Raw genomic sequence first — 20,379 nt, forward strand, 5'->3', positions numbered from 1 at the left:
ATAGTTCTTGCGTAGGACTTCATCTATGCCATTCATTGTGTCTTCTAAATCCTTTTTACTCTCAGCTAGAATTCCAAATCATCAGCAAATCGTAGCATCTTTATCTTTTCACCTTGTACTGTTACTCCGAATCTAAATTGTTCTTTAACATCATTAACTGATAGTTCCATGTAAAGATTAAAAAGCAACGGGGATAAGGAACATCCTTGTCGAACTCCCTTTCTTATTACGGCTTCTTTCTTATGTTCTTCAATTATTACTGTTGCTGTTTGGTTCTTGTAAATGTTAGCAATTGTTCTTCTATCTCTGTGTTTGACTTTACTTTCTTCATCACTTCGTATATTTTCTACGTTCATCCATCAGCTGCAATATATCATCTGAAACCCAAGGTTTTCTACCAGTTTTCTGTGTTCCGCCTAAGTTCGCTTCTGCCGATTTAAGAATTTCCTTTTTAACATTCTCCCATTCTTCTTCTACATTTTGTACCTTATCTTTTTTACTCAGATCTCTTGCGATGTCCTCCTCAAAAATCTTCTTTACCTCCTCTTCCTCAAGCTTCTCTAAATTCCACCGATTTATTTGACACCTTTTCTTCAGGTTTTTAAACCCCAATCTACATTTCATTATCACCAAATTATGGTCGCTATCAATGTCAGCTCCAGGGTAAGTTTTGCAATCAACGAGCTGATTTCTATATCTTTACTTAACCATGATATAATCTATCTTATACCTTGCAGTATCGCCTGGCTTTTTCCTAGTGTATATTCTTCTATTATGATTTTTAAATTGGGTGTTGGCAATTACTAAATTATACTTCGTGCAAAACTCTATAAATCCGTCCCCTCTTTCATTCCTTTTGCCCAGCCCGTATTCACCACTATATTTCCTTCCTTGCCTTTTCCAATGCTTGCATTCTAATCTTCAACTATTATTAAATTTGCATCTCCTTTTACGTGTTTAATTGCTTCATCAATCTCTTCGTATACACACTCTACCTCATCATCATCATGGGCGCTTATAGGCATATTGTCGTTAACATAAAGCATAAAGTCGTTAGCATAAAGTTAACAATCGTTGTCGGTTTAGGTTTTGATTTTATCCTTATTACAATGATTCTATCGCTATGCATTTTGAAATACTCTACTCTCTTCCCTATCTTCTTGTTCATTACGAATCCTACTCCTGCTTGCCCATTATTTGAAGCTGAGTTTATTATTCTAAAATCACCTGACCAAATGTCGCCTTCCTCTTCCCACCGAACCTCACTAATTCCTACTACATCTACATTTATCCTTTCCATTTCCCTTTTTAAATTTTCTAACCTACCAACCTTTTTTAAACTTCTAACATTCCACGCTTCGGCTCGTAGAACGTTATTTTTTAATTTTCTGGTGACCCCTTCCTTAGTAGTTCCTACCAGGAGATTCGAACAGGGGACTAGTTTACCTCCGGAATATTTTAGAAGGCACCTCCACCATTGCTATATGAAAATGCAGAGAGCTACATTTTCTTGGAAAAAAAGCAGCTGTAGTTTTCCATTGCTTTCAGCTGCGCAGTACTCAGAGGACTTAGTGCTGTTGATATGGCCGAAGTCGTCCTGACTTATGCCTTTAACAACTACTGAAAGAGCTGCTACCCTCTTTCAGGAATCATTCCTTAGTCTGGCTCTCAACAGATACCTCTTCAATATGGTTGCACCTTTGGTCTAGCTACTCTGTATTACTGAGCACTCAAGCCCCCTCACCAACGGCAAGTTCTCATGATTCATAGAGGAGGTTGTACTTAAAACAAAGATTTGATATTGTTTTACATATAACTTTGTGTAATATGGTACATCATTTTAAATGTAATATTTTCTGATTATGACTTCCTTATTCATGTTTAAGGAATAAGAAAAATCTTTCATCATTTAAATATTTTAAAACCTTTTGGATCAAAATGTTGAATAACAATGCCTAAAACACGCCCAGTGATGTTATCTGTAGGATAAAATATAAGGCTGTTGACTAATCATTTCAATAAGTTTGTTGTTTTTGTACCAGTTTGTTATTTAAATATCAATTCAGCTATTTTGTGGTCTGATAATACAATAATTCTAGTGTGCTCTGGCTACCTACATCAGCACTGATTAAGTAATAATATCTCAATGATCCAAATAGGAGATTTTCTTATGGAAAAAACTTGTGGTTTACCACATGGCTAACTTTTGCTATATAGTTGTTGACATAACATAAAATACTGCGATTACCATCTTTTTGATGATAATTAAGCATGGTATATTTTCAATAAATTTCCTGATTTGAATGATATCGCTTGTGAAATGATCAAGAATATTTTCCTAACTTGTGTGGATAGAACAATACTGTATTGTGATTAATTAAAAAAAATATGATAAATACTACTGTTTAGTTTTCTTGACTGACAAAGTGGATTCTCTTCCAAAATTTGGGATTTACAAGCCCCAAATTATCCTAAAAATTACTGAAATTTGGAGCTGATTTCCAAATTTAACATGATTACATTAAAAAATTAAAGGTTATTCTGATCTTTGATTGGAAGAAATCAAGGGATCTCCTCTTATTTAATTCTATGCAATGTTTTTATAAAACTAGCAGAAAATTTGCCATTACATTTGTAGATAAAAACATAACAGGGAGAGCAGTTTGACTTAATATGATAAAAAAACAACGGTTATGATTTAAAAAAAATATATAATTCCATTTTTAAATATTATCTTAATATTGCTATTTGTGTTCTCGTTTACATTTCTACGCTTGTTTTTACTAATCAACTTTGTTTTATACACTGTTCTACATTTGTGTTTGGCGGCTAACTATTGAGGTACAGTTTTTTTACAATTTACCAACCACTGGAAATCATTAATCTTATAGAAATAAAATATGTAACGATGCAGTTAAAACCTACTCATTGTGGTGAAAAGGGTGTTAATTTCGACTAAGTAATTAAGAAAAAAAAAGTGGAATGAATCCTAAAATTCGAATTTTTTACATTTTTAATCGCTTTTAAATTCAAAAAGATGATTAGTTTAAATGATTGATCTCTAAAATTTGTAAATTATGCTTATTTTTAAATTAAATGAAAAGGTTGAAATGAGAATCTCTACTTCTCTGCTCATATTATTTGCAGATATTTAAAATCAATTTTATTTTAGAACAATTGGCTTCCCTGTGTTACAGTGAAGAAATTAAAATGGTTGATTCTTTGTCGGAAGGTGTTGATTGGGTTGGAAAATATCGTTGGGTGTTGGGTTTGGGGGTTATATTTAGCAAAGGAAGTATGGGTACGTAATTTTATATAACTTCGTTCTATTCTTAATAGCATTGAAGTGTATTAAGATCTTCTCTGAAATTAGAAATTGATAGTTATTATTTTATTATCGCATTCATTGGACGAGTGGTTTTGCTCAATCTTTTACTGTGTGGTTCTGCACTACGCTTTACGTTCTTTAAACTTACTCTGGAAACCTGCTTCTCTTTTAAACATCTGTGTTGTTATTAATCCAGTATTGGGTTATTTTATTTAATTTATTCAATTGCGTGATATTTCTTTTATTAATTTGTGAGCTTTTAAATGTGTATGTCTTGAATTGTGGTCGTTTGTTTTTGTTTATATAAATAAGTTGCCTGTCAGTAAAATCGCAAAAATATTTAATTTTAAACCTTAGAAAAGTAAATTCCTAAGTATATTTATTAACACAATTCAGTGTTCAGAACGTAATAATTATGTCCTAATGATAATAAGTTATTGAAAAAGTACCTTGTTTTTTATTTATTCTGCGTTTTAAATATGATAAAGATTTGGGGGTTGTCTAGCCCGAACAGTTTCAAACGCTTTGGTGTGATAAAAATAGTATAAATATTATAAAAAAGAATATATCAAGGCCTTGTCTATGTTCTGTTAATTTAGTGAATTTTCTAAGGTAATATTTATTTCTACTTAATGTTTTTTTTCAGATATACATTATCGTTTAATATGCAGTTTATGTAACAGTTAAATTATTAATTTAGATGTACTTTGCTTTTTATGTTTTGTTTGTAACTTCATTCACTATTCTATCTATATTTATCAGTTAGATACTGTATGTCATGGCGAATTTAATTTAATTTTGTGGGATTAATGAAAGACAATCTTATTTTTTTATTCTAATGATTATATTAATAAATTTATTTATTCCTATGTGAAATAAGTATTTTATGTTGAAGCTGCTGCCAAAGTAGCATCTAGCTTATCCTTAAAGACAAATGTTTACATACTGTGAATTTAATATTTGCCATTATAAACATTATGCTGCTTCTTAATACTTGTGTTATTTATTTGTTTAAAATTATATTTTGTTTGTTGTGTGACTATTAGTTTTTACTTTGATTGTCACTGGTTTTTCTTTTAAAGTCAAAATATAAATTTAAAAATAACATCAGTGAAGTGTGGTTTTAATAGAATTTTCTTTCTTTTTTTTGACTGAACTGACTGAGCAGATACTGTAGTGTATAGAGTAGTGTGTGTATTATGTATTCACCATTACATTCTGTACTATTCTTCTGTACCTACAGAAATGAGCAAGAAATAATTCTCAACACTCAGGAAACTTTGGGCACTAAGTTGATCCAGTTGTTTTATAGTATGTTATAGTAGAGTTCTGCAGTACAAAATTGAAATTGCAAATATGTTGGTAAATGATTGATGTTGGTTATCAGTTTTCTATTTATTACTGGCCTTCAGAAGAAAACAAACATATAAGATTACCAACTTTGAAGATGCAAGTGAAACTGTTGAATTCTGATGTGCTTTATTAACCCTAGAACTGATATTATAATTTTCTTCAATGCTGGGCACTGTTTGTACATGTTGCAAGCTTTAAATAAAAAATAATTTTTAAATTTGTTTTAATAAATAATTATACTATCACATCATTTTATTCAGAAAATTATGGAGTTTATGTAAGGTAAGAAAATTACTTACCTTTGTTCTTAAATTTTCACTTCCCAAAAAGTTTATTTTTTTAGAATTTCAATTTTTTTAAATAATTCTACAGTAAAAAATTAAAGAAAAATTTTAAAATAAAAAACTGAATACACAACATGCTTATAAATTTTTTCTGAACATAAATATAATAACACCTTACAACTTATTTATAAAAAACAAAATATTATACAAAAAAATTTTAAACACACAATTAAAATTTTTCACCTTTTAGTTAAAAACACAGAATTTTTCTTTTCCTGCCAATTTTTATGGGTCTCCAAAAGGGTTTCAGTTTATGAAAACATGTGGAATGGTCTCCACAATTACAGGCTAGCCACCAGTAATAACGCCTTTTCCTTTTTACTGCCGGATCACTTGCACAAACTTCACAAAGACATTCCTTCCAATCGGGTAGATGCTCCTCTTTGCTGCAATGTAGGATCGGAGTTTGAATTTATTCAGCTACGTCCACTAAATCTTATACACCACTTGCTAAAAAGTAAAATCTTGACATGGGGATATCAATGTTATTTTTGTACAAAATAAAAGCATGCAAAAGGGTAATGTCAAGGAAGTTATAAAAAACCTCTCCTATATCTTGTCACTATTATCAACTCCTCCCATTTTCAAATTTTATTTATTAATTAGAATTTGTTTTGATTGTCACAATACCACTTTTCGTTTTTTTGCGATTGTCTTTTGCATGACAACCAGTTAGCAAGTAAATTGGTTTTTGGGTTTTCTTTTTTTGTTTAGCTAACCAAAAGTATACTTTCTTTGTCTATTACAGATGCTTGTATGTACATCAAGCTTCTCTGCCAGCACATTTTTTAACAAATATTTTGAATTTTTATTTACATTTCCTGTAAGGAATGTTTTTTTTGTACAGCTCACAAGCCATTGGAAAGTTACTGTAATTTATCACAGAATACATGATATCCTTTATTCAGCAACCTACAACTACTTAGTTGATCCATGATAACATTTTGAATGAAAGGACCTTCTTCTTGGTGCATAGTCTTTGCCAATATACATAGCCACATTGTAAACATAGCTTGTGTTGCTGTCTCATAGTTCAAATTTTTTTATCCCTGATCTGGCACGGTTTTTATTTGGCATATCCTGAATAAAGACATTTATTTTTCATACCAATAAGGTTTTCATCAATTTAAATACTTTGAAATTGTATAAAATATTCTTTGAAAGCTTTGTACATGGAATCAAAAAAGAATCTGATTTTATGCCAAATATCAAAACCTTGCTGGCCCTGGGGTACAGATGGTTGTGAGCTGATATATAACATGAAATTGATTGATAATAAACAATCTCGTGGTTGTAGAAAAAAATGGAATTTGCTGTGATTATGAAATTTTCCAGTAATCTGAAATATTATTTTTCCTTAATAGGCCCATATTTATAACTAAAGATATAATTTTTTCATTTTGACAGAACAGTGAATCCAATTCTGATGAGAATTGGATTTCAAATTACATGATGCTCTTTTATTTTCAGTTATTTTGTGGTCATAAAAATTAGTTCCTTTTACCAATAAATTCCATATTATATTAATAATAAATAAATAAAAATAACTAATTGACTGACTGTTTTTGGGGTGGACAATTCTGTATCATTGGGTTCCTCACAGTAAATTCACGAGATATTTCAAGAATAGGCTCTGGTGGATACATGCGAATCCAATTTGGTTGGACTTGTGACTGATTATTTTCTATATCTAAATTATCACTTTAAAAATCACCAACATTTTTCACTGAAAGTTCATCTAATAAAATGTTGTTGGGAAAATCTAAGGCGAAATGTCACTTTTGGTATCAGAAATTTCATGTTCAGTTCCACTACTTAATTGTAAAATTTCACCAATGTCACTTGAACCCATATGTTTTTCCATTATAAAAAGTTATTTTGAAAAAGAAACGACTACAAAATGTAAACAATGTACTCGCAACAGGGTTATGTAGTGGTTGTATTACATTGAAAATCGATAAGTATATTTGAGGAAATCAATATAAATTGTATATCAACATTTAGCTAAAAATTTGTACTAATGTTTGCTATCGATACAGTTACTAGTGTTTGATTATTATTCACGTAATATATCATAAATGAACAGTTATTAATGAGTAATGAATTATGACTCTAGCATTGAAGACGGGTGAAATGCGTCATATATTACAACTTTCAGCAGTTCTAGGATTAATAATATAATGAAATGAATGTTGTGGAAAAATCTGTTATTATTTAAATTATAGAATATGAATGCCAAACAGCTTGCAGTTGGTATTCTAATTATTCTTAATATACGAGGGCTATTCAGAAAGTAAGGAATGTTTTTGAATTTTAAAAAACCAAGTACAAGAAAAACTTTTTATTATATACATGTGAAAGAGGGACCAAAATACTACTTTTCAACATAATCACCATATAAATTCAGGCACTTATCAAGCTTTGAAGTTCCTGTGTCATAGAATTCTGCCGCCTGTGATCTCAATCACTCAGTGACACACCTATTTTGCACAAAATTTGTGGTAGCCTAGCTTCTGTGAAACAATTTCAAACAATAAAGTCTGTGAAACTTGTGGGAAACATAGAGAAAGCTCAGTTATTGTGAAACTGTGGTTTCACGAATCTTTTTGTCAACTTTGGAGACCAGATCGTCAGTCACAATGCTCGGACGTCCACTCTTCTCTTTATCGTGAACATTTGTTCGGCCATTTTTAAACTGAATGCACCACTTCTTGACAGAACTTTCACTCATTACATTGTTCCCATACACTTCACACAGTCCCCGATGAATTTCTATTGGTTTTAAGTTTTTTGTCAACAAAGACAAATCACAGACCGCACCTCACAACTGGCGGGATTTTCGATTGCAGCACACATTTCAAATTTGTATATAAAAAAACGGGCAGTGCGGAGATGTTCCTGTTGTCACGGCTGGACGCTGACTGAGGTGCTGAGCACGAGCACACCAATATATACGCGATTGGCGTGCGCCTAGCGGCGTCAGGTGGAAACGTTCCTTACTTTCTGAATAGCCCTCGTACAAGGAGAATGCAAACTTCCCAACCCGAGGGTAGCTTCAGTGAAGGTATTCACATCCACAGCTCTTGGAAGATTGGGGTTTTTATTTTTATAAAGAGTGGAAGTAGCATATTGTTGAATTATATTTTATTGGTTAACCGAATTTTATGCTGCTAAAATTATTCCTTTTCCTAAAGAAATGAAATAACCATCTTTTATCCTTGTATTATTTGTTTTTTTTTTTTTAAATTTTTAGTGCACTGATAACTGTAAAAAGCATCAATGAAATTTCACCCAATGTTGCTTATCTTAGATGATCCACAGGAATCTGTTTATTAAACTTGTATCAGTTGTTGATGTTGTAGTTTTTACTTTAAAGTTGCAAGAGACTTCAGAGTTGTTTATTGTAAAATCATCAGATTGTAAGGGATGTGATTTGGCTTTCTACTCAGGACTCTGCTTACTGATTATTTGTTTGACAATTAAAAAAATTAACTTTTATTTCTTGCATTTTAATGAACAGATATTAAAAATATAATTTTAGGCTTTGGTGATTAAATTTCTCTGTAGGTTTTTGGTCTGCGAATTTCATGGTATTGTAGCTTGTGTAAGGTAATGTAGATAAAAGAAGCAAATTAAAATCTTAAATTTCAATTAAATTTATCATCATAAATGAAACTATATGTTATACATAGATTTTGGAATCTTTTTATTGACTGACGCCAGAAACTTGTTAATTTAGTGAATTTCTGTGAATATGATTACAGAAATTAGATCTGTTCTGGATGGTGGGATAGATTTCTCCTACGTATAAATAATAAAATTTTAGTCACATTAGAAAATCTTTTTCATTATATTAAATTTAAGGGCAAGGTTCATCAAAATTTTGATGATTTTGTTAAGTTATTTTCACGGTTTAATATTTGATAAACTGTTAGTAAACTTGATTATAAATAGATGTTAAGTGATTCAAAATCACTGTGCATGAAGTTTTAATAAATTTGAATAATTCTCTCCTTATCTCTAAGCATTCTGAAAATGTTGACTGGTTTTCCTGCAAATGCACTTAGGACCTGCCCAATGCAGTCCCTATACTTATTTTTGTACGATACACATAACTTTTCTCCTGAAATAGAGTAAAAAAAAACCTGCTGAAATGCTAGTTCAGTATTTATCAGTTAGCCTCCTACGTAGCATGATATCAATATAACCTTACCAAAAATAACCTAACTCTCGCTTCACTTGCTAACCTTATTTTAATTGATAATATTGGTTTAGATAATTATTTCATTAAATCATTAGAGTATTATTTCATTAGAAATGTATGTTTTTAATGTTATTTTACATTTTCTGTATTTTTGCGATAACATGATTTTGAAATATTACATAAAAACTCATAATTTCTTAATTTTGGTGTTATTTGGTTTTGCTTTGTATTTAATATTTAAGGTTAATTAGACAAGGTTAGTGAGCATTAGGCTATGTTTGGTTCCAACCTCTGTGGCATATCAGCCTTTCATCTAGAAGTCCCAGGTTTGAATCCCAATCAGGCATGGCATTTTCACACATTGTAAAATTGCAATTTCATCTTAACCTCTGACACGTATTCTTAATGAAGCCCAATTAAAATATACAGTTGATTAAAGGTGTTAGTACCAGACACAGTACTATTTATTTTTTTACAATTTCACATACTGAAACATTTACTTAACTTCCAGACTTTTTTTTTTTTAGTTTGAAAGTGTAGAAGTGGAAAAAGGCAGCATGTGTTGACATTTGGCTGTTATTTTGTTTAAGCAGAATTCACTACCCGAGTGTAATATAGTTTCTTAAAAATAATTTATGTTTTTAATTTTTGAAATAGCTACAGCCTGTTTTGCATGTTAAGCTCACCCTCGGTTGGTTAGGGTTGTAGGTCAGTTCAGTCAGATGGTCCTGTTTGGGACCTATTAAGATCATTGTTGCTTGGATATGCATTAGGCGTGTTATAGTGATGGGACTGTCACTTATGGCATCTTGACATGGCCAGACTGGAATATGTCTTGAGGCTTTTGAAGATGACCTCTTGTAAAGCCCCTAAAGGTATGGAGGGAGTGGCATGAAGCTGGGTCTGTCACATGCCGGGTGACTTCCCTGTGGGGGGGTCAAGATTTGTGTATTAAGGTTTGTACAGAATCTACAATGAATTTATAAAAATTTTCTTTTTTTTACAAAATTAATATGCTCAAAATGGCATGTTTTTATGGTTTTTTTTTTAATTTTTTTAAATACTATATGTTATAACAGGAATCGACTGACAGAAGCCTTATTACATATTTACTCTTAACTTAGATTAAGTTTCATTATTGTTTAGCCTATTTGGGTGTTTGTGATTAATTAGAATTTAATTTGTCTGCTATTTTTCATCAGTGCAATTAGTACGTGTAATAATAATAATAACAACATAATGTTATTTATACATTATGTTATCATATGTACTGAATATTAATAATATAATGTACATATAACAAAAATATTTAATTTGTTACCTTATATATGTTAAATTATTGGTTTACTTATATTTTGGTTATGTTGATACAATCTAATCTGTAATTCTTTGTGGCTGGTTTAAGGTTTTTTTTAATTTGTATATTTATACTTATTAAAAAAAAAAAACTTGTACATGTCATTTTTATAGACCTTGTAAAATGATATAAATTGAAATTTAATGTTAAAAATTCTTAAAACAATCAAAATTTACATTGGTTATAGAAAAATTATTAGAGAATTATACAAATAGCAACTATCAATCATAAGGATTAAGGTAGAAAAAATTTGTTATAATTAATAAAGTAGTTAGTCAAGGTTGAAAATGATCAGCCATTGTTATTAAATATATACATAAACGAACCACAGACAAATGTTGCAAGTAATATAGAAACAAGGTTAACAGAATGAGAATACAGTGCAAATGTTAATGTTTACAAAATATAGAGATTATATTTTGCAAGATAAAAGAAATTTAAAAAGATTGCTAAAAGTTTAGTTGATGTATAAATAAGTAGTTTTAAAATTAATAAAAAAGATAGACCTTATGTTATATTAAAATTGATGACATTATCCTAAAGCAGTACCAGAATTTCAATATTGATTCAAAGTCAGATAAAGCAAAGATAGTACAGAAAATGTTAGAAGCCGGTCATGTAATGAATAAAAAGCAAAATACATTCTTCAAATAATAAATATTGAAATAAAAAACAAATTTATAAAACCTATGTATGTATGTATTTTGGAGGGTTGTACTTCAAGCATCATACATATGGACTCTTTTAACAATAAACTGAAAAGAAAATCATAAATATTTTTAAACAAGATGCAGGGAAAGAATGTTGAAAATGAATGGAAAAGTAGGGTGATCATTGGTTCAATTTTTCTACAGAGATTGTATTTAAAAATGCTTGAAAAAAGACATCACTGGTGCATAAGGGTGTTTAATTAAGAACTATTTGTTGAAACTATATTCAGAAAAGCACTAAGAAGACTTAGGCTGTATTTGTAATATTTTAATTCAGGAAAACATGAAAATTTATTAATGTAAATATTAATTATACATTTTAACCAGAAAACAGGAGTTCAGTTATTCAGTAATGAAAAGAATGCCTTGTAAACTAGATAGAAAGCTGCCAATCAGTTAGAGGATTGAAAAAGATGAAGAAAGAAAAATAATATATTACTCATAAAATCTTATTTGTCATAAATGTATTACAATTTTTCTCTATTTAGAGAAGTATTATAATATATTTATTAATTTTCAGAAAACAAATATTAGTTTTGTTTAGTTCAATAAAATTTAACTAATAATATTTTAGTTCACCTTGACTTACTTGCAACATGTAGCAAGTAGTTTCTTTGAGGGCTACTCTCCCATTTTAATTTTTATTATCTCTGTAACTTTAGTGTGATGATAGATATTTTATGTAATCTAATGATTAAAAATTTTTGTATCATCAGTAAGGTATACTTTTGTAATGAATGGTGTATACTTTAAATTCTTGTGTGATTTGCAATAAAAAACCAATAAAACAAGTACTGGTAAAGTAGTTTCGATAGATTTGGTTTTTATTATTTTCCTGACATTATAACTAGAGTTATGCTGCGAGAAGGAAAGTATGATAATCAGTCAAACAATAGGGTATGCAGTTTTTTGCATTTCTTAGTATTTCATGACCCAGGGACCCCAAAAAATAATTAGGGGTAATGTCCCCGTACGTGTGTTGGTGTGTTTGAAGCTTTAACTTTTGACTGGGTAGACCGATTTTGATGAAATTTTGTGCAGACTCATGTGCATGTGGCAATTTGTTGATAAAATTTTGAGGTTAATTTCTTAAGGGGTAGAATGTTTTTGGGGGGCCAACAGAGTTTAAAAAATCAATTTTTTTTAGCCTTTAAAATTAATTTTGGTTTATTTCATGTAGCATTATTTTTCCGCTTATAAGAATAAATAACAAATGTCAATAAAGATTACAACTTTTTGTCAGTTTTTTTTCACTTTTGAAAAATATTTATAGTTGGGCAATAATTTTAATAGAATTCATAATTTGTTCTTACTGAGGTAAAATGTTATTTTATATGATTGGGCTGAATAATCACAAAGTACTGTTTTTAGAGTTGCAAAGTATTAAGCAGAATAACTAAGATTGTGAAAATAGTCACATTTGAGTTGTAAACTTTTAAGAAAAATAAGATTCTATCTTTATCAGAGTTCACAAAACATAAACTTTTTATAAAATAATAATAAAGAGGCAATTGAAACTTAGCCCTTCAATTTCTCCATATTTTACTGTGCAGTATTTGAAATTGTGTCTTTTATATTACACAATTTTTTATTTTTAACACTATAATATGTTAATAGATCATTTTGAATCGATTGCTTTTAAACATTTAGGTTGTATAAGTAATGAATCTAGTGCTAATTTTTGGGTGTTTTCTGTTGTCTGAATTTATTGATGAAGCACGTTTATTAGTGTCCCCAAAAAAATTACTTGTTAATAATATTTTTTTTTTATTATGTGATGATCCCAATTTATACATCACATTACAACTTCAGTAAAACTAATAATAATTAGATTTATTACTTGGCATTTCATATTTTTTAGTATGTTATCTGTTATTGAATGTTAAAGTGTATTTTTCTGTGTTTTATTGTCAGATATTATTTTTAGTTTTAATGTACTTCATAAAAGGTTTATAAGAATACTTGCAGTTAAGTAGTTACATAGCTTGCTGTAGTAAGTTAAAATCAGCTATTTTTTCACTTATTTGTTTAAGCATAATGGCCTTCTTCATAAATTTAATTTTGTTTTCAAGTAAAAAAAAATTGGGCTCTATTTGTTTATCTTAAGATATTTTTACATTAAAGTGTATATTAAATTTGGTATTATGTTTAGATTAGTAAAAGTGATATATAAATGCTAAAATCAATAATGTGCACATCTTTTTTAAGCTAGGCAATAAAAATTGCCATTTCTTTCATTATGAATTTACAAGGGATGTTTCAAAATTACGAGCCAGAAGGTAATTAAAAAAGGAGTCGGTAAAAAATTTAATGGGTTATTTATTTGTAACATCTGTTTTACTTTTGTTCACATTCAGCATTGTTTTCTAAGCATTTCTAGTATCTAGAAACAAGCTTTTTAAACCCTCTTTATAAAAAACTGTCACCTGAGATTTTAGTCAGTTACTACCACTTTTTTAGGTATAGGCACTTGGTGCAAGGTCGTCTGGGCTGTAAGACGGTTGATCCATATTAATGAATTTTCTCATTAGTATGCACAATAATGCGATGTGGAGTGTGCTTTATTGTGAATAAGAACAATTCTTGGTGATAGCATCCCCCAATCACCAGTTCTGAATTTCATGCCGTATTTCTTGTTTCATAGTACATCTCTGCTGTGATTGTTGTAGCTCCATGAAAAAAAAATCAATCAGTAGAACATTTTTTCATCCCAGAAAACTCCCAGAAACATGTTTTATGTAACATTAAACAACAAATAACAGCACAGAATTTTTTGACATCATAGTTTTGACTGCTACAAGTATGTACATAGTAGTAACATTTTTGAAAATTATTAATGATTGTTGTATTTTATTAATAAATTTAAAAAAAAATTCTAATAAAAATACATACTGTATAAATAATATTGCCATTGGCAAGACCACTTCTTACAAAGTTTTAGCCTAACAACTAGTCATCTAGTAACTTGTTCTTAAAACTGCATGAAAGGTGTAATAAAAAAAATTGTAAATAAATGCTCTAAATATAAAAATTAAACCATAAAATAGCAAGGAAAAAAATCAGACTTAAAAAGTGAATAAGCACAGAGAAACTAAATATATATATATATATATTAACAAATTACATTTCCTAAATATGTGTAGAAATATTTTTTTATAGTTTTATGGAATTGCTTTAATATTATACCCAAAAAAAGTATTACAAATAAGAATATGTGTATTAAAATTTTATCGCGGTAATACTGACTGATAATTATAATTTTTATCTTATAATTTTGCAAAATTTTATTGAGATTTTTTGTGCAAAAGTACAGTAGTATTGGATTTTAAAAAAAAGTCATTATTATTTTACTGGTTTTCTAACTAATTTTTAGTGATTTGGTTTAATTTTATTTTAAATTCTTGTTAGTAATTTTCAATTTTATTAATTCAAATGATGTTTATTTTAATAGGTTTTTTAATTATTTCACGATTATTTCTATTAAAAGATATGATTTTAACTTTAATAACTTGTTTTCATGCGTAATATTGTTAAAAAAATGTTACATATTAATAAAATTTATGAATACCTTAAAACACATCTTGTGACCTTAGAGTCTTAGTATGGTTTGGAGAAAAGTTCTCATCTCCTGGAGTAAATATACACCACATACTAATTCTTTAAATTTACTTATTCCTTAAATTGTAGTAAAACAAATGAAATATGAGTAAATGAATGTAAAACAGAAATAAATGCATATAATTATATAAAATATAAATAAACATGAAACCTATGGCTCAATTTTAATTGGTGTATTGTTTGTAATTATCAGCATTTTCTTTTGTTTTCTACACTCCATATCATTCATTCCGTCTTTCAGGACTGTTAATCTTTGAAGTATGTGTACCTCAGCTAGAATTAACTATATCATCAGAAAATTTTATGCAACTTATTTTTCGTCCTTCTATATTTATTCCTTCTATTTGTCCTAATATATTCCTTATATTTTCAATATAAATGTTGAACAGTGTCAGTGAGAGGCAGCATCCTCTTACATAACACTTTGATATAGACCATCCAGTCTGTCATACCCTTCTTTTTTTATTGCTGCTGTTTGTCTTATATGTAATTCTTTAATTAATCTTCTGTCTTTCCATTGAAATTTTTTCCCTTTAAGAATCTGCATAATTTTCTTTCATTTGACCCCATGAAATATCTTCTCTAAATTTATGAAATGGACTCATTCCTCTTTCAATATTCTTAGTAGCCCGAAGGCATCTCTTGATCCTTTTCTTTCGTGAAACCAAACTGTTCCTTTTCTGATTTTTATTCCATTCTTACCAACCTTTGGTTTAGGGCTCCTTACAATATTTTAGCGGCATAGGCTATTAAACTTATTCTTTGTTCTGTATATTTTCTGGTTCCAGTTTATTTCTAAAGTATTATTATTGTTTTTACAAAGTCTTGGGGCCATACTTCTCTACTGTATATTTTATTTCACAGTTCAATTGTTTCTTCCATTCCTTCCTCTTTTAGACATAAAATTCTACGGGAAGTTCATCTATTCCAGTCATTTTTTTCTTTTGTTTTTTGCTTACTTCTCATTTTAATGTTGATGATTCTTTATCCTCTTCAGCTACCTCCCATTCCTTTTCTGTGTTTAGTTCCTCGCGTCTCTCTCTTGTCATGTACAGGAGGTCCTCCGTGTATTCCTTCAATCTTTCTCCTCTTGTAGCATTTTACCTACAAGATACATTGCTCGTTCATTTTCATCTGTCTTATTCTTAAAAGGCCTTCTTTCTTCCATTTTCTTTAGCATTTCTGTTGCTAATTGTGGTTTCTTGGCCCTATTTACCTAATAATACCCTACTTCTTCCTATGCTGTTTTTATTATTTAATTTTTTATTCTATTCTCATCCACATCTCACTGTTTTCATTTTCCTTTTTGCTTTCTTTAATTGCTTTAGCTACTTTTTTCCCTGCTACTTTTCCGAGTTTCATTTTTTAACTACCTTTGCTTTCTCTAATTTCTTAAAAGCTATCCTCAATTTTATCATAAGTACCACGTAAACACAATAGATATCCGCCTTTGGTAGTCTACTGGCTTTCTTAACAGCATTCCTGTGTCTTTTATCTGCTAAGATATTCTCCGTTCGATAGCATATTTTATCCTCAGGGGGTTACCCGCGTTTATCTCCTTTAGTTTTTAAATCAAATGTTTGTTATAAATCATTTTTTCTTTTAGCAAAATTTAACTAATTTTTTCTCCTTCCATTCCTTACCCCTAAGCCAAAATTTTCTACCACACTTCTTTCTTCATCTCTGACCACAGCATTTCATTTTCCCTTCAATACCTTACAGCAGTCTTTTTTTGATTTTATTACATCTTTAATAATCTTATATATCTCTTCAATATTTTCTTCATAATTCGATGTTGACATATATACTATAACTAAATTTTTGGGTATCATTCCAATCCTTAATGATATTAACTTTATCATTTGCATTCTTTCTTTCAGAATATAATTTGATAACTTCTCCACTCTGCATTTCACGTTGTCCTTCCCACCTTATTTCATTCGGTCCTAATGTATCCATTTTGTAGTGTAATGCAACAAATTATCACTAGGATCTTTAATACAGTGGTTTACCGTTGCCGTTTGTATTCTAATACCGTTTACTTTCCTTCACTTTAGGGCGCAGTTTCCCATCCCTAGGGCAATAAAGTGCACTGTGCCGGTGTATATACATCAGTTTATTATACAATCGTTGCCCCCTCTCTACCACGAGGAGGTGAATATCGGGTTTTTCCTCTCGCCGAATCTCGGACCTTAAAAGAATTTCCTAGATTCTCTAGAACTTTTAGGGAGGTATATTTGAACAGTACTATTCATTTTTTATTATTACATCCTTTTTATCTTTCAGTTTTCGAACATTTAACATCTGAATTTTGAAGCTGTTTCTACGACCAGACGGTCTGCTATGGAACACAGTTTTATAATATATTGTACGCATTTTGTTCTTTTTTTTTGTAATTTACAAAGATTAATAATTATTGTTGAAATAATATGATAAAATAATTTCTGATGTTGTCGATTTTGTTAAAATAAAATTGTTGTAATGTACTTTACGAATTTAAGCTTCAAAATTACTTCGCTTTTTGTATAATAGAAAGTAAATTTTGTGACGATTCAAGATTAATTTCATGTAAAGCCGAAATTAAAGAAAATGTAATAGGCTTTTATTTTGTTATTTATCAGTTTTTGTCTGAAAAATCATTATTTTTTGAGCTTACGTAAATCAACGTAATTTCTTATTTTCGGAAAAAATGGCAAGTGGATGATATTTCAGTTATATATATTAAAATTTAGAAACCTAAACTGAATGATTTCTTCTTGGTCTTAACGTTTGTTGTATGTTCTTATGAAATTAACATTAACTTATTTTTTGCGGTCGCTATAATTCATTTTTCATAGATTAGTATGAAATGCCATTACAAAAGTATAATATTTAGGTATAATTTAATTACTGTACATTAGTTTAAATTTACTAGCTTAACATGCAACATTTTTCTTCGGACCGGACATAAAGAGCTAAATATTTTAGACAAACTACTATTTACCAAACACGCCCCACTGCTGGTATGATCTCTTGAATTAACATGAATGAAACGTAGTTTTGTAAATAAATATTTATCGAATATGTATTAGGTATTTTAATAAAAAATTGTGATTTTTTCCCCCCTCCAAAAAATTCATTTTTTGTCTTATGTAATAAAAAATTAAAAATCAAGCGCACATATTCACTTAATTTAATTTAAAAAAAATGAATTATATTAATGTATTTTTTAACTCTAATAACGGGGTTATCCTGAAAAAATACATTTAAGAAATGATTTCTTTCACGTGTCCATAAGTGTTGGTCGCTTTAAAAGAGGCAGTAAAGAAAGAATATGAAAATGGTTGACAAAACTCATTCAATTCCCTTTCCTTTTTTATCTCAAAAAATTTTGTAGGTCGACTTATACTTGTATAAAAGCTTATTATGAGAGTAAAAAGTAAAAGTACACGTGTCCAACAAAAAAACTCTGATGGCCTCTTATTTCCGAATTCAATGTATATTTTCACCGTACTAGAGTTAATTTTAACAATTTGTAGTTAGTATCGTTTAGTTTTCTTTATTCTGTGTGGAAAGTTCAGTTTTCTTATTCACTGTCCGTATAGCGTAAAAGCATGCAAATAAACTATGAAGAATATATACGATAACAATTCAGATGATTCAAAAGCAGATGTTAGCAAAATTAAATAAATAGATAAATAAAAGAAAATGTGAACGTTTTCACATTTAAAAAATCTTTAAAACCAATTTTTTAATAAAAATTAAATTATACCGGTTAAGTTTTGCTACTGCAAAAAAAAGACTCTGCGTCAAACGATATGCTTTCGGTTCATTCCCGTAAAAGACTGAAATACATTTCTTAATTCCCCGAATTAAAAGTAAAAAAGTAAAAAAAACGCAAGATTATTTCTAGTTATAATATTCGAGGTTAAAAGATTTGTAAACGAAAGGTAAAAAAGTACAGAAATAAAAATTCCGTATTCTTAAAGCTGTTAAGATTAAAGTTAATTTTAACTTACGTTATATAGGAACGGGTTATTCCGTTAAATTCCCTTTTTGATATTACAGCAGCTTTTAAATCATAATTGAAGATTTCTAAAAGTACGTTTTACAACATCTTTCAACAACCGATTTGAAATAAAACAGATCAGTACGCTTTATTTAAATCGAATTCTTCTTTACGCGAACGAACAAACTAAAATTTTTTAGGTGAAGAAGCAGTTTCATTAAAAAAATTAATTAACGTGCAGAATGCATTAGAAGCTGAAAGACATTAAAACGTACATAGTTATCGCAGGGTAAGAAATCTCAAACACAAAACAGACTGTCGCCAAACGACGGTAATAAACAGCGAAAATCGAAGAACGTATTTTTTGAAGCGAAAAGAGCGGGAAAATCGTTTGAAGCCGTAATTATGTACGGGTACCTGTAATTCGTTGTACTGTTGTTCCCAAACGATATGATAAAATTACTTATAACCACGTAAAATAACTCCAAGTGTATCGTAACTCATATTCCCAAACCAGAAAATCTTTAAATTTGTTGTAATTAAAGAATATATCCAATAAAATAATAAGGGAAGAAATATTTACAAAATAATATAATCGTATTTTCAAAAAAAAAAAAAATATGTATAGATATAAAAATACTTACATATATACATAAAAAGTGGCGCATTTTAAAATTATCAATTTTTTAATTAACGTTTTAACAAAATATTATTAACCAAATTTTACTATTTAAACGGGTAAATAAACAAAATTTTGTTTAAAATGGCAAAAATTCTCATCGATTTAAAGAAGGAAATAACTAAAATAAAAAAAAAATCGTAAATGGTAAGCGATGAATTGAGGTTCATTTTAATACGATAAGACTGTACCGTAAGATCTTGTACGTGAGATTATAATGAAACAGAATTCAAAGGACCGGGTTGTTAGAATGAGTGAAAAAAGGACCGAGGCGTGGAATAAAATAGTGTAGCGTGAAGTTTTTTACCGGCTAGGCGCGTCTGTCTGTCGTCGTGGCAGGTAGGAGGTTTGAAGGAGGGGGAGGTTACAGGATTACAAACGCGCAGAGCTCAGGCCAGGCAGGTCGTTTAGTGCCGACCGAGTAGGAAGTTTTCGTGAGGTACAAAGAACTGAGCAGAATCGCATCGTTAGCTGTACCGTAACAGCTGTCCCACACAAAACATTTTCACGGCCGACCACTCTCATCAGCTTTGTCGTTTTTAAACCCTACGATGTTCATCATTCATTGACGCTTATTCCTCGGAATTCAAAAATTTTAAAGATCTCCAGAGAATCGTTATTTTTTTTTGTTTATGTTAATTTCTGTAATATCACCGGTGAATTATATATGTAAATGACAAAACAAATATTAATTTACTATAACAAAAATTTAGTAATTATTTCTTTTAAAAGGAAAATCGTTTCTCCAAATTTTACGTTTAAAAGATAAATTAATTTAATACCTTGCGATATTAATTT

General features: G+C 29.4%; 1 protein-coding gene across 1 annotated transcript in view; it reads left to right on the forward strand.

Moving 5' to 3' along the window:
- Positions 1-3,204: 3,204 nt before the first annotated feature.
- The window catches only part of tkv (serine/threonine receptor kinase thickveins), a 75,410-nt gene continuing 58,235 nt past the window's right edge, over positions 3,205-20,379 (forward strand). The window contains exon 1 of the mRNA XM_075382185.1: positions 3,205-3,301. Within this exon, the coding sequence (XP_075238300.1) occupies positions 3,211-3,301 (91 nt within the window). The 5' untranslated portion in view covers positions 3,205-3,210. The remainder of the gene's footprint in view (positions 3,302-20,379) is intronic.

The sequence above is a fragment of the Lycorma delicatula genome, chromosome 1, assembly GCF_047948215.1.
Source record: "Lycorma delicatula isolate Av1 chromosome 1, ASM4794821v1, whole genome shotgun sequence".
Classification (NCBI taxonomy): Eukaryota; Metazoa; Arthropoda; class Insecta; order Hemiptera; family Fulgoridae; genus Lycorma; species Lycorma delicatula.